Consider the following 23,730-nt stretch of genomic DNA (forward strand, 5'->3'; position numbering starts at 1 on the left):
AGGCCCAAGCCCGGCTCGCCAGGCAACCCTCTTTGGCGCGGCCCCCGCCTGCCATAATGACGGGGTGAATCGCTGTACCCGGGCCTCTCGCGGCCAGTCACAGCCCGGAGCGGCTCGCGACCCAGCGATGGGGCATGGGGAGCCCCCGGAGCGCGCGTGAGAGGTGGGCGCGGAGGAGAGGGATCCAGGGCGCGAGCGCGGGGCCGCGCCGAGGAGAGCAGCGAGAGCGGGGACAGGGCAGGGAGCCGCCAGCGGGGCGCTTCTCGGGGGAGACGCGGGGCAGGGCGGAGAACAGTGGGCGGGGCGGTCCCCGAGGGGCGCGGCAGGGTGTGGAGGCGGGGCCAAAGGGGCGGGGCGGGGCCAAAGGGGCGGGGCGGGGCGGTCTTCCCAAGCCCGGCCCCGCCCCACCGCCGCCATGTTGCGGCCGTTGCTGCCCGGCGCTGGGTGAGGCCTGTGCGGGCCCCGGAGGAGCTACCTGCGCTGGTAAGTGCGGCTCGGCCGGGCTGAGCGCTGGCCCCCGCGGTCGCACCGAGCCCTACGCAGGCGGACAGCTCTCTGCCCTGACAGACGGGCCCCAGCACCCCCCGCGGGACTTGCTATTGCCCGCTCCCCTCCCCCAGTCCGCGGGACAGGCGGACACCCCCCGACCCCTGGGTGGGCAGACAGACAGACTGACGTGACTCTCCTGCCAGCCCCATGGGGCCGCACAGACAGGCAGGCGGACTCCCGCCAGCCCCACAAAACACTTCCAGCCCTACGGACAGGAGACCGCCTAATCTGCCCTGCCCACGCTGTGGGGCGGGCGGACAGACTGACTCCACATCCCGCCCTAGGGAATGGCTGTGACTGTACTCTGGCCTGCCTGGCCTCACAGAGATCTTCCCTGGCCGGTGGGACAGGCACTGCTACCTGCTGGGGGCAGAAGACTTCTCCTCTCTGCCTCCGCCTGGGACGAAGGCCACTCAGCAGTGTGTGTGGCCTTCCCACCGGGATGGCCCATCTGGATCCTGGGGGTTGGCTTTAGCCTAACAGTATTGCTCTGGGGGTTAGTCTCTTCTTTTCTTTTGAGCTTGAAGCTCTTGAAGGTACGTAAGTGGGAGGTTCCTGCTTCATAGTGGGGAGAAACAGGCACAGAGCTGTTTTAGTGGCTTGCCCAAAGGCACACAGCAAGTCACTGGCAGAGTAAGGGATAGAGCCCAGAAATTGCCACTTCCAGACCAGAGTTTGGTCACCTGGAGCAGAGGTTCTCAAACTTATTTTGTAGATGGACCCCTTTTCAAATGCAATGTTAATCATGGACCTCCAGCTGAGAAACTGTTTGGCAAAGGTATAAGTGTACTTCATATAAACACGTACTGTTAGTAATGCTTTAAGAAAAAGAGTACAAGAGCACTTACAGGTATCAGTGAGATGGGTGTACCTGCTTCTTATCGGAGAGTCTGTCTGTCGTTGGCATGATGGTTGACATTTTGCAGACCCCATGTGCAGTTTCTAAGGACCCATGGGGCCCCTGGACCCTAGTTTGAGAACTGCTGGCCTAGAACAGAACTGTCTACCCAGACTGTATGGTGAATGAACAAGCCACATTCACACCAAGCCATGTAAATTAAGTTGACCAAGGAATTTGTTTTGGGACCTGCCTACACTGTTCTTTTACTCTGTGTGTCGTGTACTTTACTGTATATAGAAATTTTGAAGCATGAGTCCTCCCCTACATGTTGTGGAAGCTTCCAGTTTGGCTCTCCTAGCTGACTAATCTTTCTGTCCCTTTAGTATCTGAAAACCCACTCCCTCATAACATTCCCTGGACAAATGTCTCCTTTGACAAACTCAGCTTCATCTTCTACTGCCAGTTGTTGTACGCTTTCTGTGTTTACTAATTCCATCATACTGATCTCCAAGTTCTCTGAATGTACTGTGCTGGCAGAGAGACTTTGCCTTCCCCCACTGCCCTGTCTACAAAATTAAGCCTGGCTTTTGGGCTTCAGAACTCCCATATAGAGCTGCCATTGGTTGGTATTTTTCTATTGTCCTTTAACTTGCATACTTCTAAATACTTAGCTTTTTAGGACTGTAACCTACCTTGGTATAACTGTGTTTTCATACTTTAATATTAGATGGCAATCTTGAACTTCCTCTTTAAACAGAATATTACATGTTACTCTAAAGTCTGTGGGACCTATTGCAGATCTCAAAAGGGCCACAGAAATAATGCTCCCAGTGAAAAGTTAGTATAGTGTGCATGTGGGGCATTGATATTACAGTAACTCCTTTGGAATTCAAAGTGTGTTGGAGCTTAGATGTTGCAAAGGGCCTTGTGACTTTACAGTTCTACCTGACCCACAGTTCCTTCAATGCCCTCGAGAGTTTGAGAGCTAAGATCTTTGTCTCCTTTTGTTCCCCTGTGCCTCCTTGTTGAAATGTATATTCTTGCTTGGTTGGTTTTTGGCCAGTGAAACATATGCAGACTTGGTTATTGTTCAAGTAATTGTCATTTATCAGCCTGTATGATGACCTGTTACATGTTTGTGCAAATTTCTACTTCTTCCATTTTTTTAAGTTGTAATTTAAAAATTTCTGTCCCCATACTTTTTTCACCCATTCCAGTGACAAGCACTCACATTATATAAGAATGATAAATGTTTGTTGTTCAATAATGCAGAAGGTACAATAGAAACTGTAATACATTGGATTATAACTTGATTCTCTTTTCAGTATTTAGGAATACACAGAAATATTTGACACTTTACTTCTCTTTAAACTTTTGGTTATTTTAAAATCTTTTTAACTGGAAATGTTCAGTTTTCTCCAGATTCTGAGGCTGAGTCTGCTTTACTCTGAGAAAATATAACATTATATCATCTTACAATAAACTTTTATGAAGAAATATTGCAATATGAGCGAAGGAGAGACTTATACTCTGTACAACAGAGACAGTATATAAATTAAGCTGCTGTGGGACTTAAATATGTACACAGACTCTCCTGCAAACACTAGACTATTTTCCATAAAGCTTTATGTGGTGAGTCCCAGTTCTTGTCCTACTCTAGTTATCTAGGACCAAATTTTTAAATGTACGCGAGCACCTATCTGCCACCTTAAAAGCATTTGAAAATGTCCCTAGGCACCTAAAGTGCTTTTGAAAATCCCAGTAGGTACCTAAATCCTTTTAAAAACCTGGCCCTTGGTCCCCTCTCTAGTTGAAAATAAGCAATGTGGACAAAGATTACAGACTTATTAGTAAACCCAGTCTGTGATATGCTTCTGACATGTATGGAGCCAAATATAGTGCTCTGAAACATTCTACTTTTCAGTACAAATTGGTGGACTGCAATCTGCAGATTTAGCTAAAGCTAGGAAAAGGAGATGCAGCAGGCCCAGAGATTAGACTGCGTACCATGCTGTTCATGAAATCTGTAGTTTAAAGTAGTCTGTAAATAAGTCTTGGTGCACTGAAATCTTTTAATCATAGAAAGTTTTATGTGCTTTAAATGATGTGGTGATTTACTTTCTGTACATAGACATGGGTATTATGCTGTAAGGAATGAACAGTCTTCATTGTATAATTACTTGTATGCCAGAAACTGAAGGATGTCTAGTCTTACCTTTCAGCTGACACAGACTTTTCTCTCCAAAAGTAAGGGAAGAGCCTGCAGCCATGCTTCTTGCCAGCAGCTGTAGTCCTCATGGTGCATGATAACTCCCCATTGACTGGCACTATTCTTAAGCACTGTATGGATCATCATCTGAACTTCCAAGGGCTTGTCTAAATACAGAATTACACTGGTTTAACTAAAGGTATGGTCTTAAACTGGTACAAACCCCTGTGTAAATGCTCTTATTTTGCTTTAGTTTAGGTCAGTTAGAACAGGCTTAATCTAACCCAAAGTTAGCCACTCTTAAACCAAAAGAAGTATCCATAAAGCCTTTTCACTGGTTTAAACTACATTTTAAAACCATTAATTAAACCAATGCTCTTTGTTTGTAGACAAGCCCTAAATTTAGTAAGCCTGACACTAAAATGACATTTTCATTCTCATTTTGTTCACTCTGCTTCTGTGTGATATCCGTTCCTCACCCTCAGCTCTGCCCAGTCTGTGTCTGTCTTCTCTGTTTAGTTTTTAAGCTCTTTGGGGCAGGGACCATCTGCTACTCAGTGTTTGTACAGAGTCTAGCACAATGAGGACCAATTCTTCATTGGTCCTGAGGCCCCACAATAATTAATGTGATTAATGATTAACTTAGTTTTGTCTCACTATGGAAGTGGTAGAGTAGGGTGAAGAGAGAGCAAAGACCATTGGGTATGTTCCATTGTTTTGTAACAAAAGTGCAGTGTTTAGTTGTCAGTTCACATAGAAGTTGTTTCTTGTACCACTTTCTGGAAGGGAATATAAAAAAGTTAAGTGGTGGCTTCTATGAGAAGGTGTTAGTCATTAGTAATGAAAAATGGAAACAACCTCTTTGTTTAATTTATCCATCTCCCTCCATCCCCTTGGGCAAAAGAACCCTCTGCACAAGTGGTGTTGTGCATACTGTGTGTACCAATTCTGGATTCATAAATTGGCCATTTTTAAGTTAAATGTGGCTGAAAAAACATGAGTTGTCTTAATTTTAAAAAAGGTCTCACTTTAAGGTATAATAACTTAAATATTTCATGAATTTACATGTACATGTACAACTACTGGGTGGGGTAGGGGGTAGGGTATTTAGTCCTTAACAGTAATAGCAGTGTTAGAGAAGGGCATAATGAAAACTCAGTTATAATGTTAATTGTGAAGCTGCAATCAGTGCCTGTGTAATCTGTACCTTCCTTTGTAGACTGTTATAACCAAAGAAATGTTCAAACTTTTGGTTTAGATTATGACTTCTAGGCATGATTATTTGTACTCAGGCAAAACTCCTCAATGATTTTATTAGCTAATTAAGGACTATAGGATTGGCCCTCTTACAGTAATCCCCTGCTGAGTGCTCAAGGTGCCGTACACAACATACTAAAATATTTAGTAAAGACTTTTTTATTATTTAGGTTGTGCTGGCAGGAACCAGGGCTCATTTTTCAATGCTGTTTCTCTTGGGCTGGCCAATTGCTTCTGGCTTTTCTCCAGGTGATTAGCAGTACTAAATGCTTCAGGTCTGGCTTCACTGTAACCTTTCCAGGAAGTAACAGCTTGTGTTATTTGCAGATCATACTAGTTTCTCTTTTGAGTTTGTCCAGAGGTATCCATTCTGTAATCCTTGAGGCCTTAACGTTGGTGGTCCTTGAGGGTGACTGTGTTTGATCAGTTGAAAAGTGCTCCCTGAGATTTTTATTTTTTACACTGAACTGTTTGGATCAGCCCTATACCTATGGAAGGAGGAGGTACGGGGCACTGCACTTCACAGCTTGTCCTGTAGCTCCAAAAACAGCAGCTGCCCCACTGGCTTCCAGGGAAGTAGCATCAATTGCTTTATTAGCTGCTTTCCCCTCAAGCTATGGGAGCCCTAGGGAGAGCAGGGTTGGAGTTTGACTGACTTTGCCTGAATACAGAGGACACCTGGGAAAGAATATCAGGGTTGGAAGGGACGTCAAGAGGTCATCTAGTCCAACTGTTTGCTCAAAGCAGGGCGAATCCCCAGACAGATTTTTTCCCCAGATCCCTAAATGGCCCCCTCAAGGATTTAGCAGGCCAATGCTCAAAGTGCTGAGCTAGCTCTGCTGGATGTTCTCCTCTCCTACACAGCCACCCAGGGCAGTATAGGAGTGGAGGATGAAGAGAAACTGAGAACTACCAACTTACAGCTCCCTGATTCTCTGCCCAAGCCCAGGTTAAGGCAGACTCCAGCTGTTCTAACTTGCACCAGCTGCCAGTAGTCCCAAGGAACCATACACCAAGTGGGATAACCAGAGCACAGCACATTGCGGCTACACCCCTCCCAGCCTGGTACAGCTGTACTAGGGGAATGTAGGAGACAGCTGGATGCCCACTGGGGGCTCCTTTATGTTGGGAATCCAGAGCAGGGTATTTGCAGGTGGCTTATGCTGCCTGAGCAGTTTATGGGGAGCAGAACAGTAGAGGATCTTCCCCAGTCTTGATTGCAGCCCCATGGCTTTTCAAGTAAAACATTAGGCCCTGTGGCCAGAAAGGCTGAATGGCACTGAGTTAGTCCATCTACAAATGAACAATAAAATCCCACGGTGTTTAAACTGGAAGTTTAAGTGACAGCATGTTGAAAGTTCCCATCCTAGCTTCCCTATAGTGGCTAGAGTTCTAATTTTTTTCTTCATCAGTTAGAGTAAATCCGAGTAAGAGTTTAATAGACTTTTTTTCCAGATACAAACTTTGATAGTGTGTTTTGTTTTCAATTGCAGCTGTCATCATGGGCGACATGAAAACCCCGGACTTCGACGACCTTTTGGCTGCTTTTGACATCCCAGATCCAACTAGCCTTGATGCCAAGGAGACCATACAGTCAACTGCTGAAGAGAACGAAAATCACTTAAAGCCATCAGGAATTTGTATAGATGAAAATGTGTCCTTGTCCCACTCAGTGCCGGCGCCTGATACCCCTGTTGTGAGTGTTATTGTGAAAAACACAAGTCGTCAGGAGTCCTTTGAAGCAGAGAAGGAGGGGAATCACCTTGGAGCTGGCCTGTTACACAATGGGTTCCGTGGGTCTGATCTGCCATCAGAGGCGCACAACTTAGTGCACAGTTATGGGAAATTTGATTCTGCTTTTATTAATGGTGATAGTTCGAAAAACTATTCTGAAAAACTGGACCAATCAAAGTCAGAACCTTTACCCACATTCAGTCAGTTCAGCCCTATCTCCAGCCCTGAACCAGAGGATGCTTTCAAAGAGAACAGTATTGATGATAAACCAAAACATGCCCAAACTCCATATTTCCCACCAACTCCAATGTATATTCCAACTGCGGCTTCAGTTCTAGATTCACTTAGGAAATTACCAGAGCCAGAATTGAGTATGTTTGATCAATATTGTAAAAAAGAACAAAAGATGGAGATTCATAGCCTGCAAGAAAATAGGCTGGAATTGAGCAGAAAAGAACAAGACAGAGTAGCAGAGAAATTTGTAGAATCCAGCAAAGATCTAGTGGATACCAACAACTTCCTTGGAGAAGGCTTGACATTTGGAAGCTTCCACAACAATAACTTGAAGGAAAGCCGAGGGTCTGTGCCCGAGGTGAACTTTTCTTCATCAATCCCACCTCGCCAACGTCTAAAGCCAGCTCACTCAAAATTGTCATCTTGTGTTGCTGCATTAGTAGCTCTTCAGGCCAAAAAAGTTGCATGTATTCCAAAAGAAGATCAAACAAGTCTTATAAAAGAACCTTCTGGCCATTTTAAAGATGGCATGAAAGGAAGCCCCAAAATGCCTAAGTCACCAAAGAGCCCAAGAAGCCCCCTAGAGGTGGTAAAAAAGGCCAACAAGCAGCCCGAGAGTCCTCGGAGTGTGTGTAGTGATAGTAGTGGAAAAGGCTCTCCCTCCATGGCAGCTGGCTCTCCACCGGCTATTCCCAAAGTTAGAATAAAAACTATTAAGATGTCTTCTGGTGAAATTAAAAGAACTGTAACTAGAATCTTGCCAGAAGCTGAAGAGTTGGGCAAATCCCCTGAGGAGTCATGTGCAGAAGGTTTGGCCACGGAAGAGATTACTAAGTCCTTCCCTTCACCTGATACTAATGCAGTCACAGAAAATGAGGCAAGCAAGGGTTCCACCAAAAATGCAGCTGCCACAGGTGTTCAAGTGTCAAATGTTGTGAGCCCCTGTATAGATGATGTGAAAACAGAGACTACTGACAATGGCACACCCAATGTGTCCTCGTCTCCCCTGCCAAACTGTGGCAGTGATGCCATAAAAATAGGTAATGTGGGTCAGCAGCCCAACAAGAGGCAGCAGCAGGGTACTGTGACGCAGCCATCTAACCCCACCAATTCCAGCCTCCTTCCCAAAGCTGTACATCTAGCAAATCTCAATTTAGTTCCACACAGTGTTGCTGCTTCTGTCACAGCAAAATCTTCTGTGCAAAGGCGAAGTCAGCCTCAGCTAACTCAAATGTCAGTGCCGCTGGTGCATCAGGTAAAGAAAGCTGCTCCTGTAATTGTGGAGGAATTTAATAAAGTACTAAACAGTAACAATCTTGTGCCAGTGTATTCTCCAAACCTCAGCCCACCACCTGAGAGCAATATTCAGTTGCCTGCATCTGGGTATTGTTGCCTGGAATGTGGAGATTCATTTGCCTTAGAAAAAAGCCTAACTCAACACTATAGTAGACGAAGTGTCCACATTGAAGTCATGTGTACTCAGTGTTCAACTCTGCTGCTGTTCTTTAACAAGTGTAGTTTGCTTAAACATGCAAGAGAGCACAAGAGCAAAGGATTGATTATGCAATGTTCTCAGCTGTTAATGAAACCAATTTCCTTAGATGAAATGTTTTCACCTTCTCCTACAAACTCTTCAGTGTCTTTGGTCCCTCAGACTTTGCATTTCCCATCTCCTTCATGTAAACCCAGTGCTACATCAGGAAGTGGGACAGGAACCTCTATCAACACTCACCCAGCCATGCCTCTGTATGCAGACCCATTGAGACTAATCCGTCATGGACTAAAGTGTCTTGAATGTAACAAGCAGGCGCAGGATTACGTTGCTCTAGCAGCACACTTCCAGAGAACCTCAGAAGATAATGAGGGACTAGTAAGTAATTTACAATTTTAACTCCTTTAAACCCAATAGAAATGTAACTACCATTTGAAAAAGAAAGAAAATAGACATAGTTGAAATTGAATTATTTAAACTTGCAATTCTGTATTGGGTCTGTATGTCAATGTATCTTGTGTCATAAATTTAAGGATGATGATGGACAGTAAAATAGAAAGCAGCTGCCAGTGAAGTTTTGGGCTGTGTGCGCAACAGCAGTACGTCATGGACTGCAAAGTTGATGGTTTTTCTGTGGCTCTCAGGAGATCTCACACAAGTTTGGTCTTCAGTTCTGAACACATGAATACCAGACCTAGTGACTAGTTACTCACTGCCTATGCTTTGCAGGATGAGAGTGTAAACTGTAAGATGAATTGCACAGATTAATTCGAATCATAGAAATGTGGGGCTGGAAGGGACGTTGAGCAGTCAACTAGTCCAGTCCCCTTACTGTGGCAGGACCAAGTAAACCTAGACCATCCCTTACCGATGTTTGTCCAACCTGTTTATAAAAATCTCCAACAATGGGCATTGCACAACCTCTCTTGGTAACCTGTTCCAGTGCTTAACTATCCTTACAATTAGACAGTTTTTCTTCATATCTAAACTAAATCTCTGTTGCTGCAAATTAATCCATTACTTCTTGCCTGCCTTCTGTGGGCATGGAGAACAATTGATTACCTTCCTTTTTATAACAGCCCTTAACGTATTTGAAGACTGTTGTTAGGTCCCCCTTCAATATTCTATTCTTAAAAACTAAACATGCCCAGGTGTTTGTGGTTTTTTTTTTTTTTATTTTTTTTTATTTTATTTTTTTTAGCCTTTCCTCATAGGTCAGGTTTTTAAATCTTTTATCGTTGTTTTGTTCTCCTCTGGACTCTCTCCAGTTCATCCTCATGTTCCTTCAAGTGTGGCACCCAGAACTGGATGCTGTATTCCTGCTGAGGCCTTGCCAGTGCCAAGTGGTGCAGTTACTTTCTGTGTCTGAAATACAACAGCACTATTAGTACACCCCAAAATATTCGCTTTTCTCACAACTGCATCACATTGACTCATTCAATTTGTGATCTGTTATAGCCTCCCAGACCCTTTTCAGAAGTACTAGCGCATAGCTAGTTATTCCCCATTTTGTAGTTGTGCATATGATTTGTCCTTCCTAAGTGAAGTACTTTTACACTTATCTGTATTGAATTTCATCACCTTGATTTCAGAGCTCTTCTGATTTGTCAAGATCATTTTGATTTCTAACAGAACCAGGTTGGGGAGTCATGTGATCATATTTAATTTCTGGTTTGTGTAATGTTTTGAGGTGAGTTTTGTTTGTGCAGCACTTTGAACTCTGGGATCCTGGTAACTTACTCAGCCCAGCAAGGCATAAATAGAAAAAAAGAGACTGGAGGTATGTCCACACTGCAATTCAAAACCTGCAGCTAGCCCTTGGGGCTCCGGCTAAGGGGCTGTTTAACTGTGGTATAGGCGTTCAGGCTGGAGCCTGGGCTCGAGGACCCTGCAGTAAGATGGTCCCAGAGTTTTTACACCAGAATTAAACAACCTTTAGCCTGAGCCCTGTGAGTCAGCTGGCATGGGCTATCTGCTGGTGTCTAATTGCAGTGTAGACATATCCTGAGAGGCCAGGTGCAGTATCTGCAATAGCCTCAGTCTGACAGTTGTGCCAGACTCTTCTTGGCTATCTTGTGATGAGGCCCATGCCTGCATAGGGCTTCTGGTGGGACATTAAAGAAGTGGCTTAGCACTTCAGTCCAGTCTGCTTCTCAGCAAGAGACTGTTTCCTACGTAACTGAAGACATTGCTGCCCCGCTGCTTTCCCCGGGGTTCTTCCTTCTGAGTGATCACTAACCTCCAACTCTAAGGCATGCCACCCTTCAGAGCCTGAGAATCTGTGCAGTTCTACCTCTCCTTTGCCTGCCGTCCCCATAGGTATGAAGGAGAGGGGGATATTCCGTTCTTGCACACCAAGACCATGTTGTCTGATTCTTTGAGGGTCTGATCGATCATTCAACATCCTTATTAAATACTCACAAACAGCCATAGTTGAATAGGAGGAGAGAACCGTCCTTTCTTTCTCTTTAGAAAAAGGCAACGCCTTCCATATATTTTTGGCTGCCAGAATTACTAAATTGTATGTGCTGGTGCGCCCTAGATATAATTCCTTTTATTAGATCGATAAACAAAGACTACAAGCTGTCAGGAGGCTCTAGAAGCATGGCTGACCATTCTTAGCACACAAATGAATGATCTGGAGTATACAGCTACAAATCTCTAGAGTGTTCTGCCTAGAAATATTTTAAATTTAAAGAAAATATTGGGAGCCCTAAACTGGAGTTTGACTTGCTCTGGCCCGGTATAGGAGCTTTAATTCCTTTCTGTCTGTCTTTTTAATATCTCTGTTGCATGCAGGGAATGGATTACTTGATCCAGTGTTCTAATCTTAGACAAAGATTCACTGATTTTTAAGCTTAGAAAGGACCCTTAAGCTTGTCTGACCTGCATAACACAGGCCAAAGAACCTCAGTTGGTAAAATCTGCCTCAAACCCGTAGCTTGGATTTGAGCGAGAACATATAAACTAGAAAGATACGAAGTCTTGATTCAGAAGCTTGAGGTGGTGAAGAATCCACTCCATCCATAGGTAAATTGTTCCACTGATAAGTTACCCTGACTTAGAGAAATTCAGACTAGAAATAATTTTTTAACTTCAATTTTCAACCATTGGATTAAAGAGCCATCAGAAATCTCTTAGACATGTAAGTACTTGTGGATGATGATCAGGTCATCTTTTAACCTTTTCTTGGGTAAGCTTACACAGATTGAGCTTCTTAAGCCTTTTGGTCTTTAAATCATTCTTGTAGCACTTTTCTGAATCCTTTGTCATTTTTCGATATCCTTTGGATGTGCAGACACAAGAACTAGATGAAGTATTCCAGTAATAGTTTCACTAATGCCGTATAAAGAGGTAACACCACCTCCCTACTTCTTGATATTTCCCAGCTTGTACATCCAAGGGATGTGTTTGCCCTCTTAGGTACAGCACTGTGCTGGGTGGTTGCTCATGTTTAATTGGTTATCAGTTGTTATCCCCAAGTCTAGTTCAATGTCACTGCATTCCAGCATATGGTCCTCCATCTTGCATGACCTACAGTCCTTGTTCCTAGATGTATGATCTTGTTTTTTTTCTGTGTTGAAAGGAACGTTGTTAGTTTGAATGAGCTCACCTTACCAAGTGATCCACTTTGGGGCATGTAATTGAATAAGCCCCATCTTTATTTACCACTCCACCAATTTGTGTCATCTGCAGGTTTTACCAACAATGATCTTATATTTTCTTCCAGATCAATGATATTTAATAGTATTGGTGGCAAGACCAGATTGCTGTGGAACCACATTAGAAACACTCTTGTTAGGTAGTGAATGCCTGTGTACACTTACTTTTTATGAGATCTGTCAGTTAACTAGTTCTTAGCCATTTAATAGGGCTACATTGATTTTTATATAATGCTAGTTTTGTATCAAAATGTTGGTCAAATGCTGTACAGAAGTCCAAGTATATTAATTTAGTTACCTTTATCAACCAAACTTGTGTACTCATCAAAAAATTCCGAAGTTTGTTTGACAAGACCTATTTACTGTAAAACCATGTTGCTTGGCAATAATTATACCACCATTCTTTAATTCTTTACTGATTGCATTCCATATCAACCTTTCCATTATCTTGTCCAGGAATGACATCAGATGAACTAGCATATACTTTGTAGATCATGCCATTTTACTCTTTTTAAATACTGGGACAATATTAGCTTTTTCCAGTCCTTTGGAGCTTCCCCAGTATTCTAGGACCATTAATTAACTTTAAATGATTCAGAGAGCTCTTCATCCAGTTCTTCTAATACTCTTGTATGTAAATTATTGGGTCCTGCAGATTTTAAAATGCTTAATTTTAATAGTTGCTGTTTGTCGTGTCTCATAGTTATTGATGGAATGGAAAGTAATTCATTATCAGTGTATGATATAAATATCATCCTGCTTGTATCCAAATACAGAACAGAAATATTAATTTCTGCCTATTTTCTATCACGTTTTGACAGTTTTACTTACCATTCTTATCTTGTGTTGGACCTATATCATTATGATTTTGTTTGTTCCTGATATGTTTCAAGAATTCCTTCTTGTTGGCCTTAACCCTGCTGATCTTTGACTTTTTTTCGTTGCGGCCGTTACCATCCCTGTCAATTGTCACCAGTCAGGAAATGCAAATTTGTATCCTTTGCTGTCAGCTTCTCTGTTTTATCTCTTATTGCTTCTTTTACCTCCTCTCTACACCTTCCTTCTTGTTTGGAGAGTTGATTCTAATAAAGCATGTTTAAATAATTCAGTTATTCACATTTCTGAGGGATAATTTTCCTTTTTTGGAGAGTTGCTGGAGCTGGTTAACCGCTCTTTTCTATAGTTAGCACTAAGGGTATGTCTACTCTGCCGAGACTATACCAAAATAGCTATGACAGCATAACCCTGCATTGTAGATATAACCTTTATTGATGGAAGGGGTTTTTCCATTAGTATAAGAACATCACCTCTCCAAACAAGGTTAGTTACATTGATGGAAGCATTCTTCTGTTGACGTAGGCTGTCTACACTATCAACTTTGCCAACATAACTTGCGTCAGCATAAAGTTGCTGCATTTAGTATATTGCGTGTGTGTGCACGCGCGCACTTAGATCTTTCCGTTAACATTGCATATACTCCCCAAGAGTGCTTTTGTGCATGCACGGTGTGGTGCACCATGAGTAGGTATCCCAGTGTGCAGATTGTCACCGTCCAATGCACTGTGTTTTGGGAAATTTTGGGGCAGAAACAAGTGGTGCAAGGGGTCAGCTTCCCAACATGCAACTTTCTCCATCTCATAATGTCATTCAAGGTCTGTAATTTTCATGTCTTTTTAAAAAATTTCTGGTGAACATGCTTTCCCCTACCCGCTATCCATCTCTGACAGAAGCATGGAACCTGCACAGCTCTGTACTATTGTTATGAGCATTGCAAGCACAAGATGCATGATCCTCTGGTATTTGCAGAGTCGTAAGAACTGCATCAGCGGAGAGCATGATGATTTCATGGAGGATAGATTGCTGTGGGACATAGCGAAAACCAATTCATGGTGGGTGTTGCTGGAGTTGGTGGGCTTCTGGGCCCAAGAGACAGTTACTGACTGGTGGGATTTCATCATAATACAGTAAAACCTGAGAGTTACGAGCACCTTGGGAACGGAAGTTATTCATACTCTGAAGTGTTCGTAACTCTGAACAAAACATTTATGGTTGTTCTTTCAAAAGATAGCATTCACATCCCTATTTTGGCACCCAGCTCATCTTGCCCCACAGTACATCAACAGAAAGGGCTACTTTTCTATGGTTATGCAAGTGTTGATGGATCACCAGGGTCACTTCATTGACATCAGTGTGAGCTGGTCATGGAAGGTGCATGATGCTCACATCTTTAAGAATACAGGTCTGTTAAGAAAGCTGCACGCAGGGACTTTCTTTCCTGACATGCGGATTAGCATTGAGAATATTGAAATGCCAGTAATGATCCTGTGGAGCTCAGCCTACCCTTGGCTTATGAAGCTCGACAGCATCAAGGAAAGATTCTGCACCTGCTGAGCCTGTAGTTGAATGATCGTTAAATGTGGTTTTTTGGTAGACTAAAAGGAGTATGGCATTGTTTACTCACAAGATTGGATCTCTGAGAGAGAAGTATCTCCATAATTATAGCTGCCTGCTGTATCCTGCATAGGATCTATGAGGCAAAGGAAGAAAAGTTGCTGCTGGGTGGAACGCGGAGGTGGTGTGATTCTCTGCTGGGTTTGAACAGTCAAACACAAAGGGTATTAAATGAGCTCAATGTGGAGCTATATGGCTGAGGAAGGCCTTGAAAGAGCACTTTAACACTGAGCCTCAGTAAAGTGTTTTGATGGACTGTGTTCCTCCTTGCCTTGCAATTCTGGGGCCTATCCTAGGAATGGGGGGATACTTTGGTGTATGTCTATGAATATACAATGTCAGTGCACTTATTAATTTTGTGGTGCTTGCTGTACATTTATAATTATTACACTATCTGTCACTAATCCTATGAGTTGTCACACTGTACAATAACAAGGAAGTGGATGCTTTCAGTACCGCTTGGCATTCTGTTGGGAATTAAAGATTACTTTCCAAAAAATACAATTTTGTTGAGTAACATAACTGGTGTGCAAAAAAAAAAAGAAATCTGTACAAGTTAAAAGCTGATACATTAAAAACTTAATAAATTGATGAAACAGAACTTAGCAAGGGGAAAGAACATTCATGTCCATTTTGGCTACTCATACAACAACTGTGGCTCTCACAGGTCAGTGTATATGAAGCTGTAGTTGTCTTTACTTTATCCTGGTGTGGAGTGGTAAAGGTAGCAGGGTGGATTTGATTTAAATCATGATTTAAATCACTAGTCAGGAAAACTCCATTTAATCATGGATTTCTACATAAAAGTGCATTCTTGTTGGTTATTATAACCTTAATACATATTCTTCACAACTCGTAGATAGATGTAGGTTTCATTTTTAGAAGATACACACTATACATTTTTAGTGATTTATTTTGAAAACTTTTCAGATCAGTTTTACGGGTATATCGGAAAATGAACGAGTTTGGTTATTTCATTTACTAAAGATAATTGAAGCACCATAGTTCACCTCCCAATGACTACATAACTATCTCCAATTCAACAGCTAATCATTAATATGTGGAGGATTTTCTTGCCATGCTGTATTAGGAGGAGAACATTACCAGGCAGACATTTAAATTGTTTTATTTAACTAAAACAACAAAGTTATGTATTCTGTATTTCTTTCTTCAACAGAAAACCTATAATATTTTAACAAAACAAGCATATGCATTTTTGAATGTAAACATTGGAGTTTTTAAAACCAGGTTTATTTTTGTTAAAATTCTTTTTAACTAAAATAGTTAAATGAAATATTTAAAACAAAAAATAAAAATTAAATTGACCATCAGCCAGGTCAACATGAGAAACTTAAAATATTGGCTTCTACAGCTAACTCAGTCCTCATTTTCCTGTTTGTTCGTAATCTGGAAAAGAAAAACAAGCTTTCCTGCTTTTTCAGGTCCCAAATGATTTCTCAGTCCAAAGGAAGAAAATATTCTTTCTGCTCCGGCAGAAGAAGCTACTGCTGTTAAAAGTGAGATTATCACTTCAACAGTCTCTGAATCCAAGTGCCTAAGTGACTTCCACCAGTTCACTGGTGTGACTTTCTTTAAAACATCATCAGAAAACATGTTTCTTGAGTGTTTCACCCTTAGCTCTGAATTTTATTATAGTTGACATTATGGAGGGATGATTGCCAGATGTCAATGTCATAGCCAATTCCTCTTCTTCAGCAGTTAAGATTTGACCCTGATACCAAGTATTGAGAATATCTGCAAGAAAATGAGCTAGAAACTGTGCTTCTCCCATTTGTTTTTTTTAATGCTTGTAATTTAACTCTATCATTGCGTATTTCTTTTTTTAAGATCTCACTCAGTTCCTTTCAAATTTCAGCAGCGTCAGCACTAAAACAGCAGTTTCCCTGCATTTTGTTCAAGGCTACAGAAATAGGTTTCAGGGTACTCAGCATGTGTTCAACATTTGTGTTAAACCCAATGTTGAGAACTTTGGCTGTGACAGTGACGTGTTTGTTTTTTTTCACGATTTTGTTCACAAACTGTCATGAGATTAGGTCAGTTCTTGATATAGTGCTCAAAACAGTCCACTACTGAGTTCCATCACACATCTTGTGGGAGAGTTAGCCTGGTTCCTTCCACTTCTTTTCAACGCAGCTGCTGCAAAATGGTATTTTGCAATTTCAACAATATTAGCCTTATTTCTGGAACACTGAAGTCTTTGGCTAGGGGGTGCATCAAATGAGCACTGCAAGCATATATTAGCTTGGAACACTCTTCTAAATTTATTTTGATAAAAAGCATTTATCAAAAAAATCTGATTTAAATGTAAAATCCTTTTTTTTAATTTTTATCCACGCTGAGGGGTAGGGATGTGTACCTTGATGACATGTGGAACACTGAGAGTGTATGTGTAGGGAGCTGCTAAAATGGAGTTCTCCATGGATGGTAAAGGGAGGGAGGCTTGTGATTGTTGAACCTGTAGGCTCTACAAGAGTCTGGAGCATCCGTTTTGTTTGCTTCTGGAGAAGCCCATTATGTCTAGGTGCAATTCCCTTTCCTGCTGTGACTCCTGGGCCTTTCTCCTGGTCTTGTCTGCTCCTTTCTTCTCCACACAGTCGGCAGTAGTCACCCTCCAGGCCTTCTGCTCATGGTCTTATGTAGCACTTGCTCTCATGATCTTGCTGAACATGTCACCTTGTGTCCTCTTCCTTCATCTCCTTATCTGGCATGGTTGCAGTGGCAACAGCTAGAGATAAAACACAGAGGTACCATTTTCTTTGTAAGCACAATGGAAAGCAAAACTTAAGGTTCAGAACTCCCTTCCATTGCTCCCCTAAAGTCTGAAATAAAATGTGCTTATTGACACTTCTACTTGAGTGTGTTTGTCCACAGCGTCACTCATAGCATCAGTCATGGTGAATATGGCCCACCAGGGGTGAAGGAAGGAAATGGATCCTTCTGGTCACAATTGTTAACTCCACTGCTTAGGGGTCATGGAGACCAGAAGCGGCCCCTTCCCACTTAAAAATCCAGCAATTTTTTGCAGTACCTTTTCCTGATTGTCCAGCTTGATATGCACACATAGCAGTTCTCTTTTGTTGTGTGCAACTTCCCGGCCAACCATTCTGGCTACGCACTCCAGATATACTCTGACCTGGAGTAGACAGGAGACACTGAATCTCCTGGAACTGTGGGGAGAAGAAGCTGTGCAGGCATAGCTATGGACCAGCTATAGAAATGTGGACGTCTGTGAGCAGATTGCATGGGGGATTCAGGAGAAAGGGTACAACAGGGTTTAGCAGCAATGCCATCTGAAAGCCAAGGAACTGTGGTAGGCACACCAGAAGGCCATGGAGGCCAACAGTTAATCCAGCGTCGAGCCACAGACCAACGGTTTTTACCAGAGGTTTCTGCCAAGAGCGACATGCAGTACTTGGCAGAAACCTCACCACCACCTAGACCATGGTGGATATCTTTGCGGGGTCTCAGACACAGATAATTATCTGCTTTTCATTCCTCTGAAGAGTTATACAGAGCAGTTTATTTCTGCATGCAGTGATATCCCTAGAATCTTCCTGATAGATCCCAATGGAATTTTCATGGAGGTCCTCTGCAGTCTTCTCCTGCAGGTTTCTAGGGATGGCAGCCTTATTTCTTCCTTTGCAGTTAGATACGTTCCCACACCCCTGCATGAACATGAGATAGTAAAAGGAGTTGATGAATGGATTCAAGCAGAGCAAGGTAGATGTGGATAGAATCATGGACAAAGAAGATGGTCATAGACCCGTTGCACACTAGAAACTTTGCTGGCATTGCGGTGTTGGTTAGGGGTGATATGTATGTTTGTTTGTTTGTTTGTTTTTTGGAGGCGTGTATACCAGCAAGAGCCGCATTGCAAATGCAGTGATTCTGGCATAAAAGTGCCTTTGCCAGTATAGCTTATCGTGTTGCCGAACCATATAACCTGTACAAGCACTCTTTAGCTGGTATGAGCTCTGTCTACACTCGGGAGTTTTGCTGATATAGCTTTACTGCCAAACCTCTTCTGATGTAGATCTGGCCTTAATAGCTGTTGGAGGAGAGTGATGTGGCTGTCATAGAGGCCAGAAAGGATTACAATAATCAAGATGGCTTGATTATTGCAATTTTCTATACTTAGGAGTGAAGTCCAATACCCTGAGGAGGCTAAATTGGTCCAGAATGTAACGATTTGTCTGCTCAGTAATGCAGGATACCAAGAACACATCATCCTAATTCATAGCTTCCCACTTTGGTTCCCCATTGGACACAGTTCAGTTCATTTTCACTGTACTGACTTTTAAAGCCCTGCTTGGTGTTGGTGATCTTAGGTAGTTCATGCCTTTTCTATGGTGCTGAACCTCCCACGATGGCTTCACATAATTAGAAAAATGAAACTGTTTCCGAACTGGGAAAGACTCCTATCTGCAGGTGAAAAGTCTTAAACAGGAGCCAAATGAAGGGTGTGTATCTTGTTTACAGATTGAAAGAGAATTACCTCTGCCCTGTCCAAGTTCAGAACTAAATGCAATAGCCCTCATTTCAATTTGGCCTGCTTTTGGTAACAATCATAATGCAGCAGCATACTTGCATCTCACATTACATTTTTTGGAAAAAATAGGCTATAACTGGTAGGTGTGGAAGAGACTTGTGTTAATTTCTTTGTGGAAGATGTTCTAATACTACAGTGGTGTCACTCTTGGAAAAACCCAGCCAGATAAATCATGAAGGCCTAAATGAGTTTCACCTGTGTGGAGCAAAAAAAAAAAGAAAGACAGGACCTTAACTGTTCTGGAAGCGGCAGCAGCAGGATTTGGATACAGCTTAGATGAGAAAAGAAAATGAGAGAGAGAAGAAGACTGAGAACTCCAATCTTACAGGCTGACTAAAAATGGGGAGTGGAGAGGTTTTTGGAGAAATGATCAAGTGTTTTTAATGCCATGTTGAGGTTGACAGAAAAATATATGTAAAAGCCTGTGTCCGAAGTTGTCCAAAGTGTGTCAAAGGTAACAAATCCAGTTTGACCTGTTATATAAAATAAGCAAAAGGCAGACTGCTACTAAATGGATGTGTATTGAGCTAAGACAACTGACTAGAAGTCTTCAAGTTTCTGCTGTTCACACAGGTTGGAATAACAATTAGCTGAGAGATTCCAGAAACAGAAAGAAGTGGACATAATAAGTGAATTTGTCATTTGATTGGGTCATCTTAATAGGGTGAAGTTGCTGCTGCTTTTTCTGGGAGTCACTTGGTTATTTGCATAAGCTTTTGGATTGAATAGTTTTGAAGGAGGAACCTGTTTGCAGTAAAGGGAACAAGCTTCACAGCACGATTGCCACTACCTATTGGGAACCAGGAATCAACCCATACCACTACTAGGCCACTGGCTGGGTTTGAGGTAGTGAGTGTGGGAGCTTATATAGGTGCAGAAATAGTACTGTTTAGTGAGGAATATATCTAAACCGAAAGAGAGAGCTTCTGCAATCTCAGGAGTTTCCACAGAGGCATTCAGGGATCAGGAGCAGAAGAAATGGAAGTTAGAATGAGCTAGGTTTGGGAGGTCTTAGGATGGACTTTGCAGTTGGACAGAAGAATAAAAAAACAGGAGGGTAGAGGAAAGAGTGGAGTGGAAGGATTCAGAACAATCAGAAGAAAGTATGGGCAGGAACATACTGAGAGTTGCATAGAATAAGTGGATTGGCGGTCACAAAGGGGCCGATTTGGGGCATAGCCAAAGAGGATGAGGTGGTGAGCAGAGTGGGAATGTGGAAATCAAGAGGTTAGAGAAGCAGAGTTTAGTGAATATGGGCAAATGAATGACTATTTTAGCAAACAGAATTGTTGACCCAGGTTTCAGGGTGGTGGGAAGCTAAAGGGTCAGAAGGCTTTCATGATGTCCCAGTAATGATTGAGGATTGTGAGGAGAGGAAGAGGAGGAGGATGTAGTAGGAAATTCAGAATTAAGGCTGTTGGAGCAGTAGAAATGCCTATAGTTAGGAGTGCTTTGAATTTCTTTCTCTGTCAAACTTCAGCCTTTTGTGCTGAAACTTAACTGATGTCACTCCCTGGAAGTTTTCTGTCAGTGTAGCAACACCTCCTCCCCAAAGGACATTAGCTACATTGGCACATGCAGGGGCTGGGGAAGAGAGGTGTTGGCATATTGGTTGATCAGGGGTGGCTTTTTTTTCCTACACTCCTGACCAACATAATTATGGTGATATAACTTCTACATTGAGAACAAGCCAAAAATACCCTGGTGCAATCTTAATTCTCAGTTCATGAATGAATGGCTTTTGTAGTGGGCTGGTGAATATCCTTGTTTTTTAGAAGTGAGAGTCTGGAGGAGTTAATGTTGGGCAGGTGAAGAAGACTAAGGGAGGCAAAGGGCCATGGAGGGCATTGGGAAAAGGGACATGGATAAGGCAAGTTGAGTGGTGGGGTTGTGGGAAGAAGAGGCCACAAAGAGATGGAAAAATATGGAGGATTGTGCTCATGGGAGGGCAGAGGAGTGAAGTGGTAAGGAAAAAGACAGGGAATAGAGAGAGAGTGGTGGATGGATTAGGAGTGTAATGGGCATACCTATCTCATAGAATTGGAAGGGACCTTGAAAGGTCATCAAGTCCAGCCCCCTGCCTTCACTTTCAGGACCAAGTACTGATTTTGCCCTAGATCCCTAAGTGTCCCTCTCAAGGATTGAGCTCACAACCCTGGGTTTAGCAGGACAGTGCTCAAACCACTGAGCTATCCCTTCCCCCTATATACTTGGTGAAGGGGAAACTGGAGTAGGTGTTGGGAAGTGTTAGGAAAGGGGTTCTCAAACTGGAGGTTGGAACCCCATCGGGGTCATGAGGTTATTACATGGGGGGTTGCGAACCGTCAGCCTCTACCCCAAACCCTGCATTGCCTCCAGCATTTATAATGGCATTAAATATATAAAAAAGTGTTTTTAATGTATAAGGTGGGATCGCACTCAGAGGCTTGCTATGTGAAAGGAGTCACTATTACAAAAGTCTGAGAACCCCTGTGTTAAGATAAGGGATTGGGTGGGGCAACAGATTGCAAAGGGAACCAGTTGGGAAGAAGTTCCAGTGGTAGGGGGGAAAATCCACAGCTAGAAAACTTCCCTCCAAGGGCTGAGTTTCTAAGTGCTAGGGAGTCCCTGTAAATATTCTGTGATTGCCATGCACAGGAAGCCTCACATCCTTGTGGGGATGTTTCAAATCAGAGTCGTTTTTGTGGGTTTTTTAAAGCATCTTCCTACGCCCGAGTGTGTAATTGTATGGAATAAGGGTGCTAAGTAAGAACTGAATGGGATAAAATAATGGCGATTATGACCAGGGTTTCCATATATATTGTAGCAGCAATGTTTGATACGGAAACTTTCTCCCCTCAGAATTGTCTGAATCTGAGCTTCCTTTTCTTTAAGTGCCTAGATCCTGCTGTAAAGAAGTGTGTTTGTGTTTAAATTCCGAGTATGAACTGAATGTAACTAATACAGTGATATCTCTGTGTCATTATGATTGTGATATATCATCTCATTGGAAGGTGACAGGGCCAGAAAGAATTAATTAACTCTCAGACTGACCTGACCTATGGGTGAACCTTAAGAACTGGTTAGGAATGAATAGAACTTTGAAATGCAAGTCTGTGTTGTTAGAGGTAGAAGGATAGATGTTTGCTCAGGGCTTGTGATGCAAGCAAACAAGTCTTGTCTATTGCTATAGTTTTAATTCAAAGGTCAAAAAAGGAATATTAACATTTATGATGATACTTGAGTGAAATAGTATTATTGTCTATATATCTCTATGAAGGTTGTAGTGACCTGTATCTGAATTGTTTAATGGATAAATTACCCTGTGCTAATTGCCAGGATGTTTGGAAGAAGGAGAGTTAGGCCTATTGTTTTCTCAGGCAGAAAGGCTGCTGGAAATGTATAAGAACCCTGGGACATGATTCTACTTCATCTCAGATCTGCTTTGGGTTTCAAGAGGGGGAAACCTTAAGCCATAAGGATTGAGATCCCCAGTCACTGACTGGAGTCACCCTGAATATGGACATTGGACTATAACCTATGGACTATATCTAAAAGGACTTTTGGCAACTACAAGCTCACCTCTGCTATGCATCTGAACCTTGAGAATTGAATTCAAGGCTGTATGTATGTTGATCTTTTAACCAACACACTCCCTCTCTTTTTTCTTAAACTTTAGCTTAGTTAATAAGAATTGGCTATAGCGTGTGTTTTGGGTAAGATCTAAGTTATAATTGGACCTGAGTATGTGACTGATCCTTTGGGATTGGAAGAACCTTTTCTTTTATATAATGAGATAAGATTTTCAGTAATCATCATATCTGACAGGTTGTCTGGACGGACGCCTGAGGCTGGGTACTTTAAGGGAACTGCATTGTTTGGACTTCTGAGTAACCAGTGAGCTACTATAGAAGCTGTTTTGTGCTGGCTTGGTAAATCTAAGTACTGGAATATCCACCAGCTTTTGGGATTTGTCTGCCCCATTTTGTTTGCAGTTCACTCTAATTGAGTGACCTCAACTGGCTCCCACGGGCAGCAGGTCACAATCTCCTTGTCTAAGTGAGGATGAAACAGTTACTCTGAGGGGTGTGAATTGCTTCTGTTCCTAGCAGTGGGTGGTAACTGAAACCTAATGATGTCAATTTAAAATGTCAACTAAATAGTAATTCACTGCTAATCTCCATTCCACAGTTCCAAACTGCCTGTGATGCCTTCTTGGGGACTGAAAGTCTCAGGTGTCCTTTAGGACCTGCATAGACTCACTAACAACCCACATGCGAGGTAGTGAGGTTTTGTTTTGCAGTTTGTGTTCTTTTTAATGTAATTTTTATGTATATAGTTTTTGTCAGTGACGTGTGTTTTTACAATACACCTGCATTCCAGAAACATCCAGCTCTTTATTCCCTTTCTGCTGACCCACTCTGAGTCTGGCATATCTTGTTCTTCTCTACTTTATATATGGGCTGGGAAGGCCTTACCGTAGCTTCCTTTTTCAGTATTTAATGTACTTCAGGTTCTGCCTGTGTTGGGTTCGGTTACAGAGACCCCCTTGGGACTGTCACGTGATGTGTTGAGACTACCTCTGAGCCCGTTTTCTCTGCCAGTTTGGGCCTCCAGAACCTTGGCTTGTTGAGCCAGACACGCAAGTCTGCTGCCACACAGACCCAGGGTCTGACCCACGCCCCCAAAGCTGCAGACTTAACTGAAAACAGCTTAAGAAGTGCTCCTGTCTCCAGCACCCAGATACCCAGC

At 42.6% G+C, this 23,730-nt stretch overlaps 1 protein-coding gene across 2 annotated transcripts in view; it reads left to right on the plus strand.

Moving 5' to 3' along the window:
• Positions 1 to 399: 399 nt before the first annotated feature.
• The window catches only part of ZNF592 (zinc finger protein 592), a 92,760-nt gene continuing 69,429 nt past the window's right edge, over positions 400 to 23,730 (plus strand). The window contains exons 1-3 of one of the 2 annotated variants that reach the window (XM_075069439.1): positions 404 to 483; positions 1,265 to 1,327; positions 6,350 to 8,694. In XM_075069439.1, coding sequence (XP_074925540.1) covers positions 6,358 to 8,694 — 2,337 coding nt within the window. In that variant the 5' untranslated portion in view covers positions 404 to 483; positions 1,265 to 1,327; positions 6,350 to 6,357. Of the gene's footprint in view, positions 484 to 1,264; positions 1,328 to 6,349; positions 8,695 to 23,730 lie in introns of both variants that reach the window. The other variant, XM_075069438.1, reaches the window with a different exon arrangement.

This window comes from Chelonoidis abingdonii, chromosome 9 (assembly GCF_003597395.2).
Source record: "Chelonoidis abingdonii isolate Lonesome George chromosome 9, CheloAbing_2.0, whole genome shotgun sequence".
Lineage (NCBI taxonomy): Eukaryota > Metazoa > Chordata > Testudines > Testudinidae > Chelonoidis > Chelonoidis abingdonii.